Raw genomic sequence first — 16033 nt, 5'->3', positions numbered from 1 at the left:
CTGCAATCTGGGGCCGCGCTCCCCTCCCCCGCATTGCGATTCAGGAGCACACAGCCACGTCCCGCTGGGAGGCGGGCGCATGCACGGACCCCCCCCTCCTGCCCACGTCTGGAAGGCGGCGGCGGCGGCAGGCAGGAGCCTCCTCCCGGCAGCCCGGCAGCGGCTCCCCGGGCTGAACCCAAGAGGTCCCGGCTCCCGCGCCATCCCTCGCGCTCCTGTCCCCCGCCGCTGCCCGCAAACCCATTAACCATCCCGCGCGGCGGCGGCAAGCTCCGCTCACCCTCCTCCTCCTCCTCCTCCTCCGCTCCGCCTCCCCGCGGCCCCGGCCGCCCGAGCGACGCGCCTGGCGGCCAATGCCAGGGCAGCGCCGCTCCAGCCTCCACCCCTGCTGCTGCAGGCCAATCGGGTGCCACAGGAGGCGTGGCTTAGCAATGCTCACACCCTCCCTCTGGGCTTATTGAGAGTTATATCAAGAAATTTCAGTTCAGAGAGAGAGAGAGAGAGAAGGAGAAAAAGAAAGAGACACTAGGAGGGAGAAAGGCAGGGGACGCGCTGTAGCTTCCTTCCATCACTAAAGCAATAACCTATTAGGATATCCTTTGGCTCCTATCACCCCAGAGATGCAAAGAAGGAGAGAGCAGCAGCAACCAGCCCAACTCTGACATTTCTAATAAGAACTTACAGACTTAACATGCCCGCCTCTCTACACTGAGGAGACAGGAATGGAAAATGTGTGCAGTGTAGAGTGGAAAATACCCCTGATCTAAAGAAGTGCACTGGCTTTTGTGCTTGCTGGTTGGTTGTGGCGGTGTATGCACGTTAAGCACCAGAAGGATCGTCGCCGGATAGAAATGAAACGTGGAGAGGATGACTAACGACAGAACTGTGAATTTGTTCTCTGGAGTTGCTAATTTCCCACCCCGAAGCAACACATTTCGCAAAGAGCAAGCGTTTGGCTGCTGCTGATTTCTCCAAAACCGGTGGTTTAGCAGATGCTTTGTGCTGTATGTGTTGGATCAGATCCTTGCTGAGCCGCAGCAGATCGGCAAAGGTAGACAACCAGTGTAAGTGCAAAGTTACACATGCACCGTGTCTCTGATTTTTTTTTCTACAAAAATACTAAATATATTTATCTAGGTAGAGAATCTGTGTTTCTGATTCAGTTGCTGTTCGTGGCAAAGGCTCACCTACTCGGCTGTCTCTGCATCCCTACCTGCATCACTCTGCTGGAAGTGATCACAGGCATCAGCTACCGTGCAGCTTTAATGCAGATAAGATGTAGTGCTTAGGCGCTGACCAATTCCACTAAAGTATGTAGATGCCTGGAGCCGTGCACCATTTAATTTGCGGTTAATAGAGCATTTAGGCAGAAGTCTTTTTTTTTTTAACCTGCATTATCAGTCTGCAGTATTTATGTGTGACAGCTGCTAATAACATCCTGAGGGGAGATCAGTGTCAATGGTAAAAGACTGCACCTTTTCCCCTCCTCCTGTGATCAGAACATATTTTTTTTCTACATGTTCTTTGCAAACATTTAGGTTGCTTCTAAGTTGCATTTTGAATCCCCAATCCCTCTGATTTAGATTGTTTTAAAAATCAGATAAAGTTTAAACATAAGGTGAAGTATCCAACATCTGGAGCCGAGACACCGAGCTCACTGTGTAAGAAACTGTGAGTCCTGTTATTGTCTCCTTAGTTAATAGGGATGTGAAGTAGCCAGTGACGACTGCTGCTGCAGCATGTCCGGGTGCTTATTTCCCAGTACGATAGCAATAGTGGGGTATGCAAGGCACCAGGAGGAAAGAAAAATCTGGTTAGCAAAAAAAACAAAACAAAACAAAACAAAAAAAAACCAAAACCCGCACGGAAGGAAACAACAAATTACGATTGGCAGCTGACATTGCAGTTAGCACAGAATCCTATAGAAGTACAGCAAGGTTTTTCACTGTCACCAAATGGCTAGGTGGAGGGGGGATTGCACATTACTGATTATTACACCAAGTGCTAAGAAACGATTTGGAAAGTACGTGTTGAAACTGTAGCTGCCTTTTAGTATGGCAAATAGTTAATTCCATTCTCGGTATGTGTAACTAACGGGATATTGGTGCATTCGTCCGGGATTGCTTGTAAAAGGGAGGAGCAGGGGTATGTACAGTGTGCAAGCGTGCATTGCGAAAATGAGTAGTAGTTTTTGGTGGTTGTGGATTTGTTTTGGTTTTTTTTGTGAAACAATAATGCTCCTCTGTGTGATTGTGTTGACAGTTGCTGTCTCCAAATAAGAAATGAGATGTAATGCATCCTGCAGTCTATGCACGCCTCCTCTTGCAAATCGTGCACCATTCCTCCTTGGAAACCTTTAAATCCTAAAATCCAGAAAAAGAGAATAAACACATTATCATGGACCTGAGGGATTTTTACCTGTTGGCCGCTCTGATTGCCTGTTTAAGGCTGGATTCAGCTATAGCTCAAGAACTTATTTACACTATTAGAGAGGAGCTGCCTGAAAATGTACCCATAGGAAACATACCAAAGGATCTGAACATTTCTCACATCAATGCTGCCACAGGGACCAGCGCCAGCCTTGTCTACAGACTGGTTTCTAAAGCAGGGGATGCCCCTTTGGTCAAAGTGTCCAGCACCACCGGGGAAATCTTCACCACCTCTAATAGAATAGACAGAGAAAAACTCTGTGCTGGAGCCTCCTATGCTGAAGAAAATGAGTGTTTTTTTGAACTTGAAGTGGTGATTCTCCCCAATGACTTTTTTAGACTGATCAAAATAAAAATAATTGTAAAAGATACCAATGACAATGCACCTATGTTTCCATCCCCTGTCATTAATATTTCCATACCTGAAAACACATTGATCAACAGCCGCTTTCCAATTCCATCAGCAACTGATCCTGACACTGGTTTCAACGGTGTACAGCACTATGAACTGTTAAATGGGCAGAGTGTCTTCGGACTGGATATTGTTGAAACTCCAGAAGGAGAGAAATGGCCTCAACTAATTGTACAGCAAAACTTGGATAGAGAGCAGAAGGACACCTATGTGATGAAAATCAAAGTAGAGGATGGAGGAACCCCTCAGAAATCCAGCACAGCCATACTGCAAGTCACAGTAAGTGATGTCAATGATAACAGGCCAGTTTTTAAAGAGAGTCAGGTGGAGGTTCACATACCAGAGAATGCCCCAGTAGGCACCTCTGTAATTCAGCTTCATGCTACAGATGCAGATGTAGGAAGCAATGCAGAAATCAGATATATTTTTGGTGCCCAAGTTGCCCCTGCAACCAAAAGGCTCTTTGCTTTAAATAACACAACAGGGCTGATTACAGTTCAGAGGTCCTTAGATCGAGAAGAGACTGCTATTCACAAAGTGACAGTGCTGGCCAGTGACGGTAGCTCTACTCCTGCTCGGGCAACTGTTACCATCAATGTCACTGATGTAAATGATAACCCTCCTAACATAGACCTCAGGTACATTATAAGTCCCATCAATGGCACAGTATACTTATCTGAGAAAGATCCTGTCAATACAAAGATTGCCCTAATTACAGTTTCAGATAAGGACACTGATGTGAATGGCAAAGTGATCTGTTTCATTGAGAGAGAGGTCCCATTTCACTTGAAGGCAGTTTATGACAACCAGTATTTGTTAGAGACCTCTTCCTTGTTGGACTATGAGGGCACCAAAGAATTCAGCTTTAAAATTGTTGCCTCTGATTCTGGCAAGCCCAGTTTGAACCAGACTGCCCTGGTAAGAGTTAAACTGGAGGATGAAAATGACAACCCTCCAATTTTCAGCCAGCCTGTAATTGAGCTGTCAGTTTCTGAAAACAACCGTCGTGGTCTATACTTAACAACTATTAGTGCCACAGACGAAGACAGTGGGAAAAATGCAGACATTGTTTATCAGCTTGGCCCTAATGCCTCCTTTTTCGATCTGGATCGAAAGACGGGAGTTTTGACAGCCTCCAGAGTTTTTGATAGAGAAGAGCAAGAACGTTTCATTTTCACTGTAACAGCAAGGGACAACGGCACCCCTCCTCTGCAGAGTCAAGCGGCTGTAATTGTTACTGTGCTGGATGAAAATGACAACAGTCCTAAATTTACTCATAATCACTTTCAGTTTTTTGTATCTGAGAACTTACCAAAGTATAGCACTGTGGGAGTGATCACAGTGACCGATGCAGATGCCGGGGAAAATAAAGCAGTGACCCTTTCCATCCTGAATGATAATGAGAACTTTGTGCTGGATCCTTACTCTGGAGTTATAAAGTCCAATGTTTCTTTTGATCGAGAACAGCAGAGTTCGTACACCTTTGATGTCAAGGCCATTGATGGAGGACAACCTCCTCGCTCTTCTACAGCAAAAGTAACAATAAATGTCATGGATGTTAATGATAACAGCCCAGTTGTCATATACCCACCTTCTAATACTTCTTTTAAGTTGGTGCCACTCTCAGCAATCCCAGGCTCTGTCGTAGCAGAAGTATTTGCTGTGGATATAGACACTGGAATGAATGCTGAACTTAAATATACAATTGTAAGTGGAAATAACAAAGGTTTATTTCGTATTGATCCAGTGACAGGTAATATTACTTTGGAAGAAAAACCAGCTCCTACTGATGTGGGGCTGCATCGTTTAGTGGTCAACATAAGTGACTTGGGTTATCCTAAATCCTTGCATACTCTTGTGCTTGTATTTTTGTATGTAAATGACACTGCTGGAAATGCCTCTTATATTTATGACTTGATACGTAGGACTATGGAAACACCCTTGGACAGGAATATAGGGGACAGTAGCCAACCCTATCAAAATGAGGACTATCTTACTATCATGATTGCTATAGTGGCAGGTGCTATGGTTGTGATAGTGGTGATATTTGTCACAGTTCTGGTTCGCTGTCGACATGCCTCTAGGTTCAAAGCGGCACAAAGGAGCAAGCAAGGTGCTGAATGGATGTCTCCCAATCAGGAGAACAAACAGAACAAGAAAAAGAAAAGGAAGAAAAGGAAGTCTCCTAAAAGTTCTCTTTTGAACTTTGTTACCATTGAGGAGTCGAAACCTGATGATGCTGTTCATGAACCTATCAACGGGACGATAAGCCTTCCAGCTGAGCTGGAGGAGCAAAGTATAGGAAGATTTGACTGGGGCACAGCACCACCAACAACCTTTAAGCCTAACAGTCCTGATCTTGCTAAGCATTACAAATCTGCCTCTCCACAGTCTGCTTTTCATCTTAAACCTGACACTCCAGTATCAGTGAAAAAGCATCATGTGATTCAGGAACTTCCATTGGACAACACCTTTGTTGGTGGTTGTGACACCCTTTCCAAACGCTCTTCCACTAGTTCAGATCACTTCAGTGCCTCAGAGTGCAGTTCCCAAGGAGGCTTCAAGACAAAGGGCCCCTTACACACCAGACAGGTAAATGAGCACTTTTACTGGTCTATAAGTACTGCATACAAGTGCCCAATCAACCAGTATTAAAGTGCCAGTTTGTCTTTTGTTTAGGTCTACTTTTAGCTTGGTTATAATATGGAGAGAGAGAAAAAAGACCACTTTACCATCTATCTGGGGACTTGTAAATTGCCTCTGATATTTCACAGTTTTAAGAGTCACTGATTATTAAAAAGAACGTGCACATATACACACACATGCAAGCACACACACACACACACACACACACTCTCACGTGTGTGTGCATAAACAACAGATCAAAAATGGAAAAAGATTGTTAAAAGCCAAATTGTTTTCCCAAGGGTGTCCCAGTGTAAAGGTTACTGAAGAAGAAAAACTGTGTTTTCTAATATGCCAGATTCCACTCAAAGAGAAAATTTGACTGTTTCAGGATTAATGTGTTACTTTGGGGATATGTAAATTCACTTTTAAATTTCAAGTGAGGCTGGTTTGAGTGTCTTTTATATTTCAAACTAATTTGGAATATTGTTAAGTTACTGTTGTTAAAGGGGTTCTTATTTTTTCACTTACAAAGATAGCAGAATTTCCAAGGAACTTCATCTGTGAAGCATATGGTTTGTTGGTAGGATATAACTAAGCCATAAAGAAGTCTTCCTCTGTTTTGATTTGTAATTATTTTGTTGTTATAGAGTAAAGTAGGGGATCTAATAGAAAGTTTTTAGCATATTTTCAAAAATGGCCAAAGTATACTTTCAAAACAAATGCATTTGCTCTAAATACAACTTAATTATGCAGAAAAAAATCAGCCCATTGTACGTATTTTCTCATCTTAGTTATGCATAAGTGATCTGTCATAACTCCTTTTAAACTGTGAAATATGCCATATGAAGAGGGATTAGGAAGGTGATAAACTCACATTTCAACCAAATCCAGCATTAGTTTTTCTTAGGTCTAATAATTCCTTGCTAATAAAGATTTAAATGCAGCGCTGTCTAATTTATTTCATTGATGCTTGTCTTTTGCCACTAAATTAGAATGTCAGTATAGCCTGTAGATGGCACTAAGGTACTGTGTCGCTTGTGCTGGCCAGGTGCCAATCCTGCAGTAGATAGGAAATGGGGGAGGGAGGATCAAAGTAGTACTACAGCCAAAGAAACCTTTTGTTTAATCATAGTTGCACTGGAGCAACCAGTAGTTAAATGTACAGGTTTGCAAAGCAGCTTCTTAGTGCTTAGTTTTCACTGCACCAACTTTCTAGGGTTTAGCAATCAACTTCATGTTACTGTAGGCATTGTATTCTTCAATATATGGTGATTTGTCTGAATTTATTAGGGGTCCACAAAGTATGAATCTTAGAGCAGCAGGCAAGGAACATTTAAATTTGTCTTTGCAAAAAGATTTTGTCAGTAGCAAGTTTAGGACCAAGTAATTTCCTTGCTGTTGCATTAATTAGCCTTATCTAAGATGAATGTGATGTTCCCCAAACCATGTCTTGACTTTTGGGTGTCTGTAAGCTGTCATACTAACAAGACACCTTGTTTTAAACAGGCACTTACAAGGCATCTGCTCTCTAAGTAACTACTCCAAAAATCGTCAATAGACTTGAAATGAGACACTGAAGAAACACTTAGAAAACTCTCCACCCAAAAAATCTATCTTTCACAAGGACTTTAAAGCACTGTAAACTCTCAGAATGTTTTATGCACTACAGTAGCACTCCTGTCAGCATACATTTTTTTAAAAATGCTGATTTACAAAACCTCCAGTGCAGAGCAGCTCTGGGTAATCTGTGGTTGTTCAGATGAGGGAATACTCTCTTCCCTCATTTTAGTTACAAAATTTGAAAACCTCCTTCTTTGGTCTTCAGAGGTGCTGATAATTTTACTTAAATTAACTTCCCATGTTCTGTTAAAAGAATCACTCTTAATCCCCTTCAGCGTCCCAAAGAAGTTAAAGGAAATTAAGCTCACCAAAATGATTTAGCTGACAGAATATGTCAGCACTGAACAGTGATGCTGAATGTGGGCAGAAAACCTACAGGCAACATTTTCACTTTTTTTTGTTCTTTACATTAAACAAATGTTGCTTGAGTTTTAGTAATAACACAAGTCAGTATACTCACACTCTTATTATGGACCTGATTCAAATCCTGTTGTAGGCAATGGAAAGATTCTCAATGACTTCCATGGACTTTGAATCAGTCTATAGAAGAGGTATAATGTTACATGGGACTGAAAATGCAACTGTATTTTATTACTCTTTTTATATAAAACATAAACAATATAAACAATTATTATAATTGAGCTTTTCCATTCATAAGCCTGATTTTTTAAAAGAGTTTTTCCAGTTGATCAGTGGTACAGGAACTGAGGTTTTTGACCTTATAACATTTTCTGATGGTTGAGTTCAGCCAACAGTGGCAGCGTGAGTTAGCAGTCTGGTATTTATCTATGATCTCTAGAGTTAGGATGTATCTTTGCTACTGTTCCCTGTGACGATACAGAAATTAAATATAGTTTCATAGGTAGGGGTTGTTGGGGTTTTTTAAAGCCTTGTTGATATAGAGTATGTCCTTAAAGTAGAATATAAAATTTTAAATAAAATCTTTCTTATAGAATGTTAGGTGAAAATAATGTAAGATCTGAAATGCATTTTTTTAAAGTCCTCTGTGAAAAAATGTTTAATTCCGTGCATAGTACTGTTTTCTTGCATTTAGAATTGAGGATTTCTGTATTTTATGCCATAAAGCTATAGAAAAGCATCTTTTGCAGAAAGTTTTTCTTTCTGTAATTTGGAAAGGGTCCATGAAACGTTGCAGAGAATAAAAAAGGGAGAAGGTTAGGGGAATATTTACCTGAGAAATGTTATCATGATATATTTTCCATTAAAAATGTCATTTGAGATTATTATCCAAGATGAAAACACCTATACATTGCATTAGGTACTGCAGATAAACTAAAACACACTTATTCAGGCAAAACTCCCATTGACTTTAAGTCATCTGCTAGGACTGGGTCCCATGATAAAATCTTTCAGGACTCCTAAATTTTCAGAATACTTTGTTGGGCTTTAGCTATGTGACTGCCATCAAATCCAATGGAAATTGCTTGGCTAAACTTCTGTTCACCACTTTGAATTATGCTGGTTGGTGTTTCAAAAAGTGCCCAGTATAAAAACCAAAGCCCTCCCCAAGTGCCTATGATGCAGAACACCTGGTAGCTGCTCTGAGCAGAGCACTTTTGAATACTTGAACTTGGGAGTGTCTTTCAGAGCTAATTAACATAATTAGGAGCATGAAAAGAATGTTACCCACTGTCAGATCTTGTTGCTCAGATTTTGTAGTCACTAATATGACCCATGAATAATACTGAAATCTATGCAGGGTGTTCCGTCACTGTTCATTTCAGTATTCAGCTGAATAAAAACAGTATCCAAAATATTAAGCCAATGCACCAAACAACTAAGTACAAAATACAGCAGAAGACAGCATGTTGCATTTTTGTGTGTGAAAGGGTTTTCTTTTATAAAAACCCTACTCAGGGTCATAATATTAGCAATAGGATAAATAGTGAAATGATAGACAATGAAAGTCAAATCACCACACTGTATTCCAATTTTACACTAATGTAACTCTGTCCCAACAAATTTGGAAGGAGTTACACCATTGTAAAACTGCAGTAACTTAGGGCTAAACACTTACATTGATGTCACAGGGAAAGTTATGAGCAAAGACTTCAATTCATGGAAGCATTCCTATTCAGAATAGCACTTAAGTGTGTGCTTAATTTAAAGTGCATACATATATTCCATTGAAGTCAATGGATGTAAGCACAGGATCAGAGGTAATCATCTGCTAAAATGTTATCCTAAGTTGGGATGGACTACAGTACATGCTTTAATACTTTTCTGTATCTGGACCAAAATTAAACCCTTTCGGAAATGTGCACAATTCCACTGAATTCAATCAAGGTAAACAAGCACTGACTTTGGCCCTACATTTTCAAGCACTCAAAAGACAAAAAATACAAAAAATTAAGGATCTCATAGTAACCTTAATTGACACACATTTTCCATATTGCATATTACAGTATGTATTTAACTGCATAACAGTAATGCAGTGTATTCTGTGGGGCCAGTTCTGTGCTCCTTATTCAGTCAGTGGGAGTTTTGCTGAGTAAGGCGTGAATATGAAGAATGAAGACTCACTATTATGAGTGAAGATCACTTAAGCTTGCTCTGTCAAATGTAATGTTTGGCATTTTTGACTTTGGAGTGTTTAAAATTGTAACCTGAAGCTTTTGTATTCAGTTTCTCTGTTAATTAAGGAAAAAAAGATTAAAACACTAATGCATTTAATGTGTTCTTCCACAGTTGCAAAGTTGAAAGTGTGTGCAACTGTGGTAATCCACAGTGGAATAGCAGTACAGAATTTTTCATACCTTGTAAAGATTGCCATTACATATTCATAGCATTCCATAGTCCCGTAAATAGTATTGTTCTTAGTGGCAATTTTTTACTGCAGATGCACAAAGTTGCATTTTCTATCAACTATAATTTCATTTTTCAATTATTTATGCTTATTTTTATTTTATTTTTACATTAGCCTGGACATTAGTCCTTGGTGAGGACTAGCCACTGAGAGAACTTCAACATATAAAATTCAGCTGTTTTTGAGTTATGTATGTCTTTAAAAAACTGGAAATGCTGAAAAAGTACAGTATGTTTTTCCATCTTTGCATAGCTCAAAAATAGGATAACATATTTTGCTCAACTGGCTAAAGAAATTCATCTTTGAACTGAGACTAAGCATGGAAAATTTCAGCTGAAAGGGAGAGTTTTTCAGCAAGTTAAGAGCATGTGAAAACTCACGGTTATAATGGAAATCTGAACATAACCCTAAGCTATAATACTGTTTTCAATTGTGGCACTGTAAATGCTAAGCTATAATAAGGAACATTTTGTGTATACAGCTACATACAGTAAAAGCCTAGCAAGCTTCCTTTCTCTTGAAATCAGTTTTCCATGCAGAGAATTTTTGTCTGAATCACTGCAGTCTGTTCTCACCTGGATGTGCAGTGCCTAACTTTCATAAATGCTAATAAGAATCACATCACACATGGTAGAGAGAACAGGATCCTAAGAGTTTAATGCTATTGGAGTTTTGTGGTACTGTTCTTTTGTGTTTCGGGACAAGAAGGGATCTTTCTAGTTACCATTTCAGATTTTCATTTTCAAAGAATCTATTCTTCTAGCAAAACCATATCAGCCACACTTTATTGACAGCAATTTCATTGTAGCTAGAGGCTTTACAGTAAGCTGTTTATTGCTGTTCCCTAACTCAGTTGACAGCAATTGGGGAATTAATTTTCTTGCCCCTGGTGTGCTTTCTTGGATATAAACAACAGATGTTAAAGATATGAAAACTGTGACCCATTTACATTTGACAACTCTTTAAGTACACAGTTTACCTGTATGGATTACACAGAAGTTCATATTGGGGCAGAAAACAAACACATACAAAATTTAATGTGAGGAATGGTGAATAATAGGTAAAATTGCTCCATGAATGCTATACTATTCATTTTCACGTTAGAGTTGTTTATCCATATATCAAGCATGTAATACACTGACACATATTTTATATATACATATATACGTACACATATGCCCATATATCTGTATATCTATCCACACATATGCACACACACACACACATATATATATATATATATATACAGCTCTCATTTACAAAAGTGCCTGCTCAGTGCAGTCTCATTGTGCCTGCTTACTGTGGGCCTCATCTGACCCATCTGGTATTCAACATAACTGAATATAATGTAGCAGTCAGAAAGCAGTGTATTCTGAAAAATCTAGTAATAGCCATAGATAATATTTGAATTTACTTAGCATCTTCCATCTAAAAACATCCTAAAATCCTTTAAAACCTGTATTCATTCATTCACCTCTGAACTACAGCTCTCTCTGGTACTTCCTTTAGTGCAGGTGTTGATTCAATACAAACACAGAGGGAAAAAGTGAAACTAAATCATCAACAGCATTTCCTGCTGCAGCCTTGGTTTTTCCTTTTAATTCACAGCCTGTGGTGGAATGTCTTGAGGATGATCTATAAAATCATATATGCTAGGTATATCACTGTAGACATTTCGTTCTAGTTTTCTCTGATTTACTCAATCCCATTTACAAGAAAGATATTACCCAGGATGTAAATCATGGAGGAATTTACCCCATATCTATAGACATTGGTGTATTTCTGTTAGAAATCAACATGAACACATAACGTGCCATTTTTTTTCTCTTGACAGGATTCCAATCAGCAAGGAACTTAAGCACTTGTCTAAGTTAAAGCATATGACTAGTCCTAACAGGGCTTACGCACTTGCTTAAGATTTAGCATCTTGCAGAATTGTGACCTTAAGGGCTTCTCTACACACAAAAGTTGTACTGTGTTAACTATACCATTATAGTATGAGTGATATAACCCTTTTAGTGTGGATGCAGTTATATCATTATAGGGATGCATTAAACCAGTATAATTTCTATATGGGAAGGGGAATAAGATAAATTGGGATAAGGCACCTTTATAGTGATATAACTGTGTCCTGTACCAGTATAACTATTTTGCTAAAAAAAACCGTAGCTCTAATCAAAATAGATATACTGGTACAAAAACCGTGCAGACGAGGCTCACACCACATGGATGTAAGTCAGATAAACGTAAGGCCCATTGTCTCTTTATGTCAGCTTCATATTGTCCTCATTAAGAAAGTTTCACGGTGTAAATCATGGAAGAATTTGGCCCATTGTGTCAATTATCTCCATATTTTTAAAGTGGACTCAGTCTAACCTCTGGTTTTGGGAACACAGTGAATTGTGAGTGAAAATACATTTGGTTGTTTGATTATCTGATTTGTAGGCATATTCGGGTAATTAGGTGTCTAAACGCTAGCAGGTTCCCCTACAAAGATCGTGCCTATAAAGTAGATCATTTGCTACTTCAACAGTTAGCAAGGTTAGCAAGAATGAAAAGTTATTATAAACCTCTGTGTATCTTTGTAGTGTTTCTGCTATCATACCACATGAAAAGTGAAACTTGAATAGTTCACCCTTTGTCAGGAGATTAGCATTCTTTCAAGTTGTCATGCAGTTGCTGTAGTTTACTGTGAAGTCTCTTTGTAGTCATGTTATATTTTGCAAAATACCACACTGTACTTTGCATTAGTAAAATCTCTATGTCACTATTGTAGTACTGTTTTCGAATATGCATGCTCTACCTACAGGAAGAACACAATAAGCTCTCATTTACATACACTCTTAATAGTAAGAATTAAAAATTTGAGGCCAAATCTTCAGCTGGGGTAAATCAGCACAGTTTCATTTACTTCAGTAGAGTTATGCTGATTTAACCCAGCTGAGGATCTTGTTTGATATTTTTGTTTTTACAAAAAACTAGTGTGGGGGGAGCAGGTGATGCTGATATAAAATATCCAAAATATAAAATAACTCTGAGTCAAATAAATGTGGGCTTGATTGAACTCCAGATTAATCCATTTTGAATTCAATCAAACACAGTGCAGAGCACCTCCTGAAATCAGTCTACTGTATTTGTCTATCACCTTTATTGACTTCAGTAGGAGCAGGTTTTAGATAGCACCTACAAACAGCAACAAAGACAAACATAAAAAAACCAACAACAAAGAAAACAAACATTTCTGCTGATTAATGGATGGAAGGTGAGAAATACAGAGTTTTATGTATTCATTGAAATCAATTTGTAAGTTGCTCAAATGCCAGAAATTATAGGAATGTTGCAAGATTCCCAGATACCACTAAAATAGAAGATCTGACTGTCTGTCCATCTATCTATCTATCTGTCTATACATCTATCTAGGGTTTAATACCATTGTTGTTTGAAGGTGCTAAGTGCAGTCTACTTTTGTTGAAGTCAATGAGAGTTGAAAGATATTATTTTGTAGAAAGTGTTCACGACCGGCCAGGCCAGGTATTTTTATTAATATTCTCAATTGTATGATTGTGAATCAGTTCCTGAAAAAGTGTGTATAAATATTTTTCTATCAGTAATAATTCTTACTTTTTAGCCTTATATAGTAATATTGTCCTTGAAATACAAATAAAACCCAAACAAAAATTCTTATTTCAGTTGTGAAAGAGATTTACCTTCAGCCTGACCCTGTTGTTGATTCATCCAGTTGGAGATTTATTTGTTTATTTATTGACATTGTTCAAACTTCTGGAAACAAAATAACTTTGTGTATCTTAACTGTATATGCTCATGTTGGTTACAATAGCTATACATTCACTGGCTTCATTCTAACTTTAAAGCACAGAAAGTAGATACCTTCACATTTTGTACTGACTTCAATATTGTGTATGAGTGTTTTGGGCCTGATCCTTCAAGCTCTCTATATATGTTAATTTCAACACTGCAGGTTCAAGCCAAAATCTCTCAGTGAAGTCAATAGTAACGCGTGCAGGATCTGGCTCTCTCTTTTAAAAAGTATATGTCCATGGTGTGTATGTAGAGAAACATGAACCCAGTACACAGGAACATTTGAAAAGTTCTTCTTTGTAATATGGGCCCAATCCAATGTCCCCTCAAGTCAATGGAAAGACTTTCATTGACTTGAATGGACAATGGATTCAGCCCTATGTGCAGTTAGTTCTCTTCCTGTAGTTAAGACCGCTTGATTCCAGTGCACTATTTTGGTTTGCTGCCTTTGTACCAGGGAGTGAGCTTCCTATGTTTTGTCTAACTGTAGATGATTCCTTGATACATTTTATGAATTTACTATCACTATAAAAAGTGTGCTATAGATTTCTGGTCTATAACTAGTAGCTTTTAGAAAAAAATACTATTCTATTTGACTATTCAGGCCATTGTGTTAAACTACTTCCCATATTTCATTTTGTGCATGTGTCTGCAGCTGCCTGAATTTTCAGGAGCTTGTCAGTTTGGTTCACTTTAACCGTGTCAGAAATACAGGTCAAAATATCAGTGAAGTGTTGGTCTAGTCGGTAACAGGACTTGAAATTGCATTCAGGTTGTGACAACAGTATCCTGAAACATGCCTCACGCTGAAGTCTTCAGCATCCAGAGCAGCAAGAGGTAGACTGTGCACCAATAGTAAAGCTGTAGTCATCCCTACAGTTTTAACAACTGCCAAATAAATAAATTAATAAATGAAATCTGCATCTGTCTAAGAGATAGTAGTAAACCTCACCTGTTGAAATGTAATCTCTCATGTGTACAGGAGGTGGACTTTTCTATTTGAGATGTCATCAGTTTTTATTTCAGAAAGCTGTTAAATCTGTCAAACATTTCAGACGGAAAAGAATGCCTACCTTTTTTTTTTTTTTTGCCTTTGTACGCTACAGGAGCGCAGGGCTGTCAATCACCTGAAATACAGAGTGAGACAGGATAGACATGTTGCCATGATTGGCATTTTATTTTACACTCCCTTTTTCTTCCTGAAACCAAGATTGGTTAAAAATAGCAATGCCTGATTATAACATGGCCTTCCTGTGAAAGTAGATGACAGGTGTGGATATGGCCAAGGGAAGTCACTTCTAATATGCCCTGGTACTGTTGTTCTTTTCTCCTGGAGGCATCCTTTTGAAAGAGGTGGTTCAGTCTATGGGGTTTGTGCAGCTGTAGCTGAGCAGCACTGTAGAGCATTCGGAACTGGCCATTCATTTAAGCTGTTAATCTATCATGGATCTGTTTTTTCATCCTTAGCCATTATGTGAATGAGAGGTGAACATACTTTGTTTTCTTTTTCTTTTTTTTTTGTGGGGGGAGGGGGTTGTATTGATGCATTAAAGTTTACCTCATGCAGTCCATCACATTTAGAGTGATAGAGTGAGACCATTTCTACATGGATTGCCTAGCAGTCATGACCCATATGGCATAGGTGCAGTCAAGGTCTTTTGGAAAGCTACTTAAATGCCATAAAAAGTAGTTTCCTTTATCCACTTCTCCTGAGTTGGCTATTTTGGTTGCCCTCTGTCATTAGAAGCATCAAATAATAACAACAATGTGTTGGTGTGGTCAGCTTTGTGTGACCTTGTTAAAAATTAGTGCACTGGTTACTGTCATGTGGGTCCTCAAAGCTGTTTTTTGCAGACTAAGAAACTGCTAAGTTACTAATTGGTTTTCAGTAGATTTGAATAACTGCTGCACTTCTTGCTGTGATTGTATCCTTTGCTTCTTGTTGTGATGGTATCAAAGCTATCTGAACATTTCCAAATTTTACTATTACCCAGCTTTGCTAAAGTCTAGGCTTTGGCCTTCTTTTGTGCTTTAGCTGTTGATTAAGAAATACTTTAATCCCTTGCAGGGTACTAAGAAACTAATGGCTTGTGTAGTATTTTAGTCTTTAAGCTTCCATTGTAAATGGTATGAAAAATTGAGTCTCTTGGCTGATGCTTAAATCCATCTTTCCCTTTTACTAAATTATTGTCACTATCCTTTCTTGTTTCTCTTTTTAATACTCAGAAAATGAAATCTGGAGATATTTATTTTTGTAGGAGGTGTGCATGCACATATTAGAAATCTGAGATTTCCCCC

At 38.8% G+C, this 16033-nt stretch overlaps 1 protein-coding gene across 14 annotated transcripts in view; it reads left to right on the top strand.

Moving 5' to 3' along the window:
* Positions 1-487: 487 nt before the first annotated feature.
* Positions 488-16033, top strand: part of PCDH9 (protocadherin 9) — an 892742-nt gene continuing 877196 nt past the window's right edge. For all 14 annotated transcript variants that reach the window (XM_073346260.2, XM_073346237.2, XM_073346252.2 and 11 more), the window contains exons 1-2: positions 488-1064; positions 2263-5433. In XM_073346260.2, coding sequence (XP_073202361.1) covers positions 2398-5433 — 3036 coding nt within the window. In that variant the 5' untranslated portion in view covers positions 488-1064; positions 2263-2397. The remainder of the gene's footprint in view (positions 1065-2262; positions 5434-16033) is intronic.

The sequence above is a fragment of the Lepidochelys kempii genome, chromosome 1 (assembly GCF_965140285.1).
Source record: "Lepidochelys kempii isolate rLepKem1 chromosome 1, rLepKem1.hap1, whole genome shotgun sequence".
NCBI classification, from domain to species: Eukaryota; Metazoa; Chordata; order Testudines; family Cheloniidae; genus Lepidochelys; species Lepidochelys kempii.
The sequence above is the reverse complement of the archived record's forward strand: the minus strand, read 5'-3'. Positions and strand labels throughout refer to the sequence as shown.